This window comes from Oncorhynchus masou, chromosome 33 (assembly GCF_036934945.1).
Source record: "Oncorhynchus masou masou isolate Uvic2021 chromosome 33, UVic_Omas_1.1, whole genome shotgun sequence".
Taxonomy (NCBI): domain Eukaryota; kingdom Metazoa; phylum Chordata; class Actinopteri; order Salmoniformes; family Salmonidae; genus Oncorhynchus; species Oncorhynchus masou.
In genome coordinates, this window is record NC_088244.1 from 2,026,736 (window position 1) to 2,039,227 (window position 12,492).

The 12,492-nt window shown below is 45.7% G+C and overlaps 1 protein-coding gene across 1 annotated transcript in view; it reads right to left on the bottom strand.

Annotated features, from left to right (window-relative positions):
- LOC135527678 (plexin-B3-like) overlaps positions 1-12,492 on the bottom strand; it is a 194,238-nt gene that overhangs the window by 5,227 nt on the left and 176,519 nt on the right. Inside the window, 1 exon segment of the mRNA XM_064956165.1 lies at positions 3,249-3,324. Coding sequence (XP_064812237.1) covers positions 3,249-3,324 — 76 coding nt within the window.

Sequence of the window (12,492 nt, forward strand, 5' to 3'; positions counted from 1 at the left end):
CTGGTTAAATAACGCCACTGCACAGGCAATTACAACCACATCAAGGTATATTTAACTTTATAATGATGTAACACTAGAGTAGATTATTAAAGTATTCATGTTTTAAATGTAGAGCAGAGAGGAGAGTATAGTGAAGTAGAGCAGAGCAGAATAGAGAGGAGAGCAGAATAGAGAGGAGGGGAGAGGAGAGCAGAGCAGAATAGAGAGGAGAGCAGAGCAGAATAGAGAGGAGGGGAGAGGAGAGCAGAGCAGAATAGAGCAGAATAGAGAGGAGAGCAGAATAGAGAGGAGGGGAGAGGAGAGCAGAGCAGAATAGAGAGGAGGGGAGAGCAGAATAGAGAGGAGAGGAGAGCAGAATAGAGAGGGGAGAGGAGAGCAGAATAGAGAGGAGGGGAGAGCAGAAAAGAGAGGAGGGGAGAGCAGAAAAGAGAGGAGGGGAGAGCAGAAAAGAGAGGAAGGGAGAGGAGAGCAGAATAGAGGGAGGGGAGAGGAGAGCAGAATAGAGGGGAGAGCAGAAAAGAGGGGAGAGGAGATCAGAAAAGAGAGGAGGGGAGAGGAGAGCAGAATAGAGAGGAGGGGAGAGGAGAGCAGAATAGAGGGGAGGGGAGAGGAGAGCAGAATAGAGGGGAGGGGAGAGGAGAGCAGAATAGAGGGGAGGGGAGAGCAGAAAAGAGAGGAGGGGAGAGGGGAGCAGAAAAGAGAGGAGGGGAAAGGAGAGCAGAATAGAGAGGAGAGGGAGGAGAGGAGAATAGAGAGGAGAGCAGAAAAGAGGGGAGAGCAGAAAAGAGGGGAAGGGAGAGGAGACCAGAATAGAGGAGAGGAGGGCAGAATAGAGGAGAGGAGAGCAGAATAGAGGGGAGGGGAGAGCAGAAAAGAGGGGAGGGGAGATAGAAAAGAGGGGAAGGGAGAGGAGAGCAGAATAGAGTGGAGAGGACAATAGAGAGGAGAGCAGAATAGAGAGGAGGGGAGAGGAGAGCAGAATAGAGAGGAGGGGAGAGGAGAGCAGAATAGAGAGGAGGGGAGAGGAGAGCAGACAAGAGAGGAAGGGAGAGGAGAGCAGAATAGAGAGGAGAGCAGAATAGAGGGGAGAGCAGAATAGAGAGGAGAGGAGATCAGAAAAGAGAGGAGGGGAGTGCAGAATAGAGGAGAGGAGATCAGAAAAGAGAGGAGGGGAGAGCAGAATAGAGGGGAGGGGAGAGCAGAATAAAGGAGAGGGGAGAGCAGAATAGAGAGGAGGGGAAAGGAGAGCAGAATAGAGAGGAGGGGAAAGGAGAGCAGAATAGAGAGGAGGGGAAAGGAGAGCAGAATAGAGGAGGGGAGAGGAGAGCAGAATAGAGAGGAGGGGAGAGGAGAGCAGAATAGAGAGGAGGGGAGAGGGGAGCAGAAAAAGAGGAGGGGAGAGGAGAGCAGAATAGAGAGGAGGGAAAGGAGAGCAGAATAGAGAGGAGGGGAAAGGAGAGCAGAATAGAGAGGAGAGGAAAGGAGAGCAGAATAGAGAGGAGGGGAAAGGAGAGCAGAATAGAGAGGAGGGGAAAGGAGAGCAGAATAGAGAGGAGGGGAGAGGAGAGCAGAATAGAGAGGAGGGGAGAGGAGAGCAGAATAGAGAGGAGGGGAAAGGAGAGCAGAATAGAGAGGAGGGGAAAGGAGAGCAGAATAGAGAGGAGGGGAGAGGAGAGCAGAATAGAGGGGAGGGGAGAGGAGAGCAGAATAGAGAGGAGGGGAGAGGAGAGCAGAATAGAGAGGAGGGGAAAGGAGAGCAGAATAGAGAGGAGGGGAAAGGAGAGCAGAATAGAGGAGGGGAGAGGAGAGCAGAATAGAGAGGAGGGGAGAGGAGAGCAGAATAGAGAGGAGGGGAGAGGGGAGCAGAAAAAGAGGAGGGGAGAGGAGAGCAGAATAGAGAGGAGGGGAAAGGAGAGCAGAATAGAGAGGAGGGGAAAGGAGAGCAGAATAGAGAGGAGAGGAAAGGAGAGCAGAATAGAGAGGAGGGGAGAGGAGAGCAGAATAGAGAGGAAGGGAGTGGAGAGCAGAATAGAGAGGAGGGGAGAGGAGAGCAGAATAGAGAGCAGGGGAGAGGAGAGCAGAAAAGAGCAGAATAGAGAGGAGAGGAGAGCAGAATAGAGGGAGGGGAGAGGGGAGCAGAATAGAGGGGAGAGCAGAATAGAGAGGAGGGGAGAGGAGAATAGAGGGGAGGGGAGAGGAGAGCAGAATAGTGGAGAGAGGAGAGCAGAATAGTGGAGAGGGGAGAGCAGAATAGTGGAGAGGGGAGAGCAGAGCAGAATAGTGGAGAGGGGAGAGCAGAATAGTGGAGAGGGGAGAGCAGAGCAGAATAGTGGAGAGGGGAGAGCAGAAAAGAGAGGAGGGGAGAGCAGAAAAGAGAGGAGGGGAGAGGGGAGCAGAAAAGAGAGCAGAATAGAGGGGAGGGGAGAGCAGAATAGAGGGGAGGGGAGAGGAGAGCAGAAAAGAGAGGAGGGGAGAGGAGAGCAGAATAGAGAGGAGGGGAGAGGAGAGCAGAATAGAGAGGAGGGGAAAGGAGAGCAGAATAGAGGAGGGGAGAGGAGAGCAGAAAAGAGAGGAGGGGAGAGGGGAGCAGAAAAGAGAGGAAGGGAGAGCAGAAAAGAGAGGAGGGGAGAGGGGAGCAGAAAAGAGAGGAGGGGAGAGGAGAGCAGAATAGAGAGGAGGGGAAAGGAGAGCAGAATAGAGAGGAGGGGAAAGGAGAGCAGAATAGAGAGGAGAGCAGAATAGAGAGGAGAGGAGAATAGAGAGGAGAGGAGAGCAGAGGAGAGCAGAAAGGAGGGGAAGGGAGAGGAGAGCAGAAAGGAGGGGAAGGGAGAGGAGAGCAGAATAGAGGAGAGGAGAGCAGAATAGAATAGAGAGGAGAGGGGAGAGCAGAATAGAGGGGAGGGGAGAGAAGAGCAGAATAGAGAGGAGAGGAGAGTAGAATAGAGAGGAGATAAGAATAGAGGGGAGGGGAGAGCAGAATAGAGGGGAAGGGAGAGGAGAGCAGAATAGAGTGGAGAGCAGAATAGAGAGGAGAGAAGAATAGAGAGGAGAGCAGAATAGAGAGGAGGGGAGAGCAGAATAGAGGGGAGGGGAGAGCAGAAAAGAGAGGAGGGGAGAGGGGAGCAGAAAAGAGGAGGGAGAGGAGAGCAGAAAAGAGGAGGGGAGAGGAGAGCAGAATAGAGGGGAGGGGAGAGGAGAGCAGAATAGAGAGGAGAGCAGACTAAAGTAGGGTTTAAAACCTCACTCACCCCAGACAACTCTGTTAGAGTAGAGTTCATTTCTTGGTAACAGCCAGATGCTGCACTGTGGATGTCACTGTAGTACCTGGAACAATAACACAGAACACTGTAATACCTGCAACAATACCCAGAGAACACACTGTGATACCTGGAACAATAACCACAGAACACAGTAATACCTGGAACAATAACCACAGAACACTAATACTGGAACAATACCCACAGAACACTGTAATACCTGGAACAACACCCACAGAACACTGTAATACCTGGAACAACACCCAAAGAACACACTGTAATACCTGGAACAATACCCACAGAACACTGTAATACCCGGAACAATACCCACAGAACACTGTAATACCTGGAACAATACCCACAGAACACTGTAATACCTGGAACAATACCCACAGAACACACTGTAATACCTGGAACAATACCCACAGAACACTGTAATACCTGGAACAACACCCACTGTTATACCAGGAACAACAACCACAGAACACTAATACTGGAACAATACCCACAGAACACTGTAATACCTGGAACAATACCCACAGAACACGCTGTAATACCTGGAACAATACCCACAGAACACACTAACACCTGGAACAATACCCACAGAACACACTGTAATACCTGGAACAATACCCACAGAACACACTAACACCTGGAACAATACCCACAGAACACACTGTAATACCTGGAACAATACCCACAGAACACTGTAATACCTGGAACAATACCCACAGAACATTGTAACAGCTGGAACAATACCCACAGAAAACTGTAACACCTGGAACAAAACCCACAGAACACGGTAATACCTGGAACAAAACCCACAGAACACTGTAATACCTGGAACAATACCCAAAGAACACACTGTAATACCTGGAACAATACCCACAGAACACACTGTAACAGCTGGAACAATACCCACAGAACACACTGTAATACCTGGAACAATACCCACAGAACACACTGTAATACCTGGAACAATACCCACAGAACACACTGTAATACCTGGAACAATACCCACAGAACACATATAATACCTGGAACAATACCCACAGAACACTGTAATACCTGGAACAATACCCACTGTAATACCTGGAACAATACCCACAGAACACACTGTAATACCTGGAACAATACCCACAGAACACATGTAATACCCGGAACAATACCCACAGAACACTGTAATACCTGGAACAATACCCACAGAACACTGTAATACCTGGAACAATACCCACAGAACACTGTAATACCTGGAACAATACCCACAGAACACTGTAATACCTGGAACAATACCCACAGAACACTGTAATACCTGAAACAATACCCACTGTAATACCTGGAACAATACCCACAGAACACACTGTAATACCTGGAACAATACCCACAGAACACTGTAATACCTGGAACAATACCCACTGTAATACCTGGAACAATACCCACTGTAATACCTGGAACAATACCCACTGTAATACCTGGAACAATACCCACAGAACACACTGTAATACCTGGACCAATACCCACAGAACACACTGTAATACCTGGAACAATACCCAAAGAACACACTGTAATACCTGGAACAATACCCACAGAACACTGTAACAGCTGGAACAATACCCACAGAACACTGTAACAGCTGGAACAATACCCACAGAACACACTGTAATACCTGGAACAATACCCACAGAACACATGTAATACCTGGAACAATACCCACAGAACACTGTAATACCTGGAACAATACCCACAGAACACTGTAATACCTGGAACAATACCCACAGAACACTGTAATACCTGGAACAATACCCACAGAACACTGTAATACCTGGAAAAATACCCACAGAACACTGTAATACCTGGAACAATACCCACAGAACACTGTAATACCTGGAACAATACCCACAGAACACTGTAATACCTGAAACAATACCCACAGAACACACTGTAATACCTGGAACAATACCCACAGAACACACTAACACCTGGAACAAAACCCACAGAACACTGTAATACCTGGAACAATACCCACAGAACACACTGTAATACCTGGACCAATACCCACACAACACACTGTAATACCTGGAACAATACCCAAAGAACACACTGTAATACCTGGAACAATACCCAAAGAACACACTGTAATACCCGGAACAATACCCACAGAACACACTAACACCTGGAACAATACCCACAGAACACTGTAATACCTGGAACAATACCCACAGAACACTGTAATACCTGGAACAATACCCACAGAACACTGTAATACCTGGATCAATACCCACAGAACACACTGTAATACCTGGAACAATACCCACAGAACACTGTAATACCTGGAACAATACCCACAGAACACTGTAATACCTGGAACAATACCCACAGAACACTGTAATACCTGGAACAAAACCCACAGAACACTGTAATACCTGGAACAATACCCACAGAACACTGTAATACCTGGAACAATACCCACTGTAATACCTGGAACAATACCCACAGAACACACTGTAATACCTGGAACAATAACCACAGAACACACTGTAATACCTGGAACAATACCCACAGAACACACTGTAATACCTGGAACAATACCCAAAGAACACACTGTAATACCTGGAACAATACCCACAGAACACACTGTAATACCTGGAACAATACCCACAGAACACTGTAATACCTGGAACAATAACCACAGAACACTGTAACAGCTGGAACAATACCCACAGAACACACTGTAATACCTGGAACAATACCCACAGAACACTGTAATACCTGGAACAATAACCACAGAACACTGTAACAGCTGGAACAATGCCCACAGAACACTGTAATACCTGGAACAATACCCACAGAACACTGTAACAGCTGGAACAATACCCACAGAACACTGTAACAGCTGGAACAATGCCCACAGAACACTGTAACACCTGGAACAATACCCACAGAACACACTGTAATACCTGGAACAATACCCACAGAACACTGTAACACCTGGAACAATGCCCACAGAACACACTGTAATATCTGGAACAATACCCACAGAACACATGTAATACCTGGAACAATACTCACAGAACACATGTAATACCTGGAACAATACCCACAGAACACTGTAATACCTGGAACAATACCCACAGAACACACTGTGTTAGAGCCAATTTGGACATATTTGCGTAAAAGACTGAACATATGGAGCTCCATGTATATTTGTGTAAATATATTAAATATTAATGTAAATGATGAAATATTAGGTACGTACCATTATGATTTATATTTACCTGATTTGAGATATATTCATTTGTCGTTTGTGTAACTCAGTTTTTGTCCCCCCCTCTTGCCTATTCATTGTATTGTGGTAAGTGTGTTAGGATAAAGGCAGGAAGTTGGGCCTTCGGGAGGGGGAGTCCTTGCTAGATGCGGGAGCGGTATAGTTTTTTGACCATACATCCATACATACATCCATACAGACATACATACAAACATACATACATCCATACAGACAGGTCATAATATGTATTTTCCATATCAAGTATTCTCTGCTTTAAGTTGATTGGAGAATAATTTATTTGTTAGATATAAGAAGAATAAACATTTTTGTTGCACCATATCCCTGGATGTCATCGAATGTTTGGCCGTTTGGGAAACCTTGAGTGTGGACTGTATGCGTACCAAACAACCCCGCTTCAGGCTTGGGCAGTGGCTATGGTAAAGGCGAAAGGAAGCCACTACAATCAAGTCAAAAAACTCCGTGAAGGATTACTATCGGAAGGAAATCTCCGGTTCGGACACACGCTGGATATTGTTGTATTTGTAATTGCATTCGGATCGCAAGGACAGCTCGCTTGGAAGGATTTGAACTCCTAGAATTCGCCAGCCGTGAGTAACCACTGCGAATGAATGAGCTGCCCTGTTCAATGCGATCGTTTGATCATGCATATTATGGAAGCGCAAACGTGCTTTTAATTGTAATGTTTGATCAACTTGGGAATGGAATTCAAAACACAGCGTTGTGAAAACAATTAAGAAGTTTAAGTTTGGGTAACACTGAGATCCTACGCACAATGTAGGTTAATCTTATGTCTAATATTTGGCCTCACGTGTAAATGCAATGCAACGAATGCAATCTAAGGATCTAAAGCCAACTGCGTGTTTAAACTTCATTAAAGGGACAACTTATAATGGGATGAAATGTTTAAAACGCATATAAAATGCCGAACTTGCACATGTGCAATTCAAAATGGGTCAATATGCTGAAATGGAGGACTGTTTTAAAGCATTAAAGGAGGTCTAAAGGGGCATTACGTTTAACAATCAAAAACCAACAACTGTGTCATTGTAAATTGAGTTTACTAAAAGTGAATGATGGAGGATGAAATCCCAAATAAGACTCCACTGGAGAGGGCAGAGGAGCATCTAAATTCACTCTATGCAGCCCGGAGAGGCAAACTTGGAGTGTGTACACGTAAAATGAATGAAATAAAAGCCCTTCTTGTTGATGGAGGAAACATTGAAACTGTGGATGAGAGTCTTGAAGCATTTCATGCTGTTCTCAATGACTTTAAGAATGCTCATGATTCTGTGCTAGAGCTGGTCACAGAGGAGGAACATGAACAGGAGAGCATTAACTATTATCAACCAAGAATGAGAACTTATGAACATTTCCTGAAAGAGGTGGAAATATGGAAAAAAGCTGAAATCGAGCCACAAACGCTCATTGAACCACATGACAGCATTTCCAATGTGTCAAAAACATCAAGTAAAACAAAGTATTCTAAGACTGCTTCCTCAGTGTCCTCCGCACGCCTAAAAGCTGAGGCAGAACGAGCAGCTCTACTAGCTCGCCAAGCATCATTACAGGACAAGCATGCATTGGAACTGGAGAAAGCTCAACTGAATGTTAGGATGGAAAAAATGGCACTGGAAACGGACATAGCAGCATATAATGCCAAACTGAAGGTCCTGGAGAGTGACTCAACTTCTCAATCCCATGTTGTGGCAGCCCATTTTCTAAGCCAAGAAGATGGAATGAACTCTTACTTTGAGAACCAGGAACCCGAGGTCTATAAGGAACCTGAACCATCACCTGTTGAGTTTGCTGCATTAGGTGCAGTTCCAAAGACCCCGCTACAAAGAGTTTTACAACCGACCACAAAGCCATCAAAACCTATTCAGAAAACAGCCATAAACCACACCCTTCAGCAGCCAACATCAAGGTCTAGCAATCAACACGGAATCAACACTGCGGGTATCAGCCATGATAACCTCTCTACTGTCATGCAAAGGCAGAATGAAATTGCTGACCTCCTTGTACTACAGCACAAACAGGCCATACTCCCTGTTAGGGAGATACCTATGTTTGACGGTGATCCTCTAAACTTTAGGCCATTTATGCGTGCATTTGAGCATGGCATAGAAGATAAGACAAGCAGTCACCAGGATAGGCTCTATTACCTGGAACAGTACACCTCTGGTCAGCCCAAGGATCTGGTCCGTAGTTGTCTGCATATGGAAGCCAGAAGAGGCTATGCAGAGGCTAAGAGGTTGTTAAAGGAACACTTTGGCAATGAAATCAAAGTCACCACTGCTTACATGGAAAAAGCTTGGAACTGGACAAACATCAAACCGGATGATGGAAAGGGACTGGGTGGCTATGCACTATCTTAGAGGATGCTGTAACGCTATGCAAGACTTACAGAACATGGAAGAGCTTAATCTTCCCTCCAACATAAAGTTGATCATGTCAAAACTTCCCTACAAACTAAGGGAAAAATGGAGGTCTACGGCATGTGATATTTTAGAGAGAAGCCACCTGAGGGCCCAGTTCAGTGACCTTGTGACATTCATGGAAAAACAGGCCAAAATACTGCAGGATCCTTTGTACGGAGATATCCAAGATCCCCTGATCAACAAAAGGTTTTTTAAAACCAAAACAGAAGCTGACTTTAAGCAGCAGTTCAAGTCCAAGAGTAGGGGAAGCAGCTTTGCCACTGCAGTAGCTGTAGTGGCAGATTGTGACCCTGAAAAACCTCTAAAAGAACAAACATTCAAAGTCAAGATACCAGGCACCTACCCTTCTTATTCTCCCAGTATCTCATGTGTATTTTGCGCTGGTGAGCATTTCCTGGTCGACTGCCAACAGGTGAAGGCACAGCCACACGAAGCCAAGGTTGAGTTTCTGAGATCAAAAGGCCTTTGTTTTGGCTGTTTGATGAGAGGACACTTAAGCAAAGAATGTAAAAGAAGGATGACCTGTCAGAAATGTCAAAGAAAGCACCCCACGATCCTGCACATTGAAGGAAGAGAGAGATTTAGATCTCTGAAGGCCGATACGAGGGTGTAGCAGTAAGGCGGGAGGAGACTGTCAGCAGTGCTCTTGTTTCACTGGAAGCTGGTGAAGATACCGGGGCCGGTACAGATTGTGCACTTGCGATTGTGCCAGTTCAAGTAAAGATGGCAAATGGAAGCAGGTCTACGTTAACCTATGCATTTCTCGATTCTGGTAGCTCAGCAACATTTTGTACGGAGAGACTCATGAGGCAGTTGCAAGCTAAAGGCAGTGAGACCGAAATTCTGCTACGCACAATGGGGCAGGAGAGTCCTACCAAGAGCTTTGAGATATCTGGATTAGAGATTGGCAATGTGGAAGGTGACACATTTCTTGCATTACCAAAGGTCTACACCCAAAATAAGATCCCAGTGACAAGAGAAAATATTCCCACTCAGAAAGATCTCAAAAGGTGGCCATACCTGAAAGAGGTTCAGTTGAAGGAAATTGACGCCGACGTCGAACTCCTGATTGGCGTAAATGCTCCAAAGGCAATGGAACCCTGGAAAATCATAAATAGTCAAGGCAACGGACCGTATGCAGTGAAAACCCTCTTTGGATGGGTGATGAACGGTCCTCTTAACAATTGTACCATGGCAGAAGAATCTGGGCATCCTACGGTGATGGCCAATCGTATCTCAATGGCCGACCTGGGGGTTCTTCTTGTAAATCAGTACAACCATGACTTCCCTGAGAGAGGGTATGAAGAGAAAAGTGAGATGTCAGCTGAGGATCGTAGGTTTATGGAGATCGTATCAAGCTCCATAACCCTCAAAGACCATCACTACTACTTACCGTTGCCCTTTCGCAAAAAATATGTAGTCCTGCCAAACAATCGTGACATGGCAAAGCAGCGGGCTCTAAATATTCTCAGGAAGTTCAAGAAGGACAAAGGTTACGCTGCAGAGTACAAAGGCTTCATGGAAGAGATGATAACAAAAGGTTACGCCGAGAAGGTACCACAAGAACAGCTCCTCAGAGAGAAAGGCAAGGTATGGTACATACCACACCACGCCGTTCACCATAAGCGCAAAGGAACGATACGAGTAGTGTTTGACTGTTCATCATCCTATAAAGGTACATCTCTTAACAGTGAACTCCTTCAAGGCCCTGACCTGGCAAACACGCTTATAGGAGTCTTGCTAAGATTTCGGCAAGAGCACATTGCCATGATGGCAGACATCGAAGGAATGTTCCATCAAGTATGTGTCCATGAAGATTACTTAGACTTCCTGCGATTCCTATGGTGGCCGGACGGTGATACTAACAAAAGATTGGAGGAGTACAGAATAAAGGTTCATCTTTTCGGTGCTATATCCTCTCCAAGTTGTGCAAACTTTGCACTGCGAAAGACTGCAGAAGACAACTGTGAGAGGTACAATGAAGAGGTGATTCAAACAGTCAAGTCCAACTTCTATGTTGATGACTGCCTCAAGTCAGTGGCCACAGAAGAACAAGCCATAGCACTCACAAAAAACCTCAGGGTTGTGTGCTCTCAGGGTGGGTTCAAATTGACCAAGTGGGTCAGCAACAGCCGCACTGTGCTGGCTTCTATCCCTGATGAACACAAAGCCAAGCAGATAAAGGAATTGGACCTGGACAGAGAAAAGCTGCCTGTTGAAAGAGCACTTGGAATCCGATGGAACATTGAAAGAGATGCATTTACCTTCCGGGTCACTGTCAAGAACAGACCCCTTACAAGAAGAGGTATTCTCTCAACTGTCAGCTCTATTTATGATCCATTAGGTTTCCTCGCCCCATTTGTATTAAAGGCAAAGCAAATTCTTCAAGTGCTCTGCAAGCTAAAGTGTGGATGGGACGAAGTCATCCCTGAAGAACACTCTATTTCATGGCAGAGATGGCTCTCAGAGCTGGACCAGCTCTCCAGATTCCAGATAGACAGGTGTATGAAGCCTGAGAACTTTGGTCAAGTCATGACGGCACAGCTGCATCACTTCGGTGATGCAAGTGAACAAGGTTATGGCACGGCAAGCTACCTCAGGTTCACAAACGGTATGGAAAAGGTTCACATTGCATTCATTCTGGGGAAATCAAGGGTGACTCCACTCAAGCAGATGACAATCCCCAGACTGGAACTTGCTGCAGCAACATTGGCAGTGCGAGTGGACAGGATGTTAAGGTTGGAGCTCCAGATTAAACTTGAGGAGTCAACTTTTTGGACTGACAGCCAGTCTGTGCTAAAATACATCCGCAATGATACCAAAAGATTCCATACCTTTGTGGCTAATAGGGTTGCTATGATCCGTGACCTATCGAAAGCAAAACAGTGGAGGTATTTGAACTCCAAACACAACCCAGCCGATGATGCCTCAAGAGGATTACATGTTGAAATGTTCCTGAACTCAAAGAGATGGCGCAATGGACCAGAATTCCTGGAGAAACCAGAAACTCAATGGCCGAAAGTCCCCGAGGAGCTTAACTCCATCCCTCCGGATGATCCAGAGGTGAGGGAAGACGTAATCGTAAACAGTACAAGTGTGGAAGAAAAGAGTCCAACCAGCAAACTGATTGAGTACTATTCAACATGGAACAGCTTGAAGAAAGCAGTTGCCTGGATGCTGAAACTGAAGAAACGTCTTCTACAGTTAAGCCAGAAAAGGAAAATTCTCTCTCAAACTGATCCAGATCAGAGTCTGACAAACTCACTGAAGGAACAAATTGACAAGTTCAAACTGACGTTTGGAAAAGAAAGTCTGTCTGTGGATGACCTAGATGAAGCAGAAAAGGTCATCATCCGATTTGAACAACGACAGCACTTTAAACAAGAAATTGCACTAGTTGTGAAAGGAAAACAATGTGCCAAGAGAAGTGGCTCAATCTGTAAGCTTGATCCAATTGTTGACAATGGTATTCTGAGAGTAGGAGGAAGGTTAAGCAAAGCTGCTATGCCTA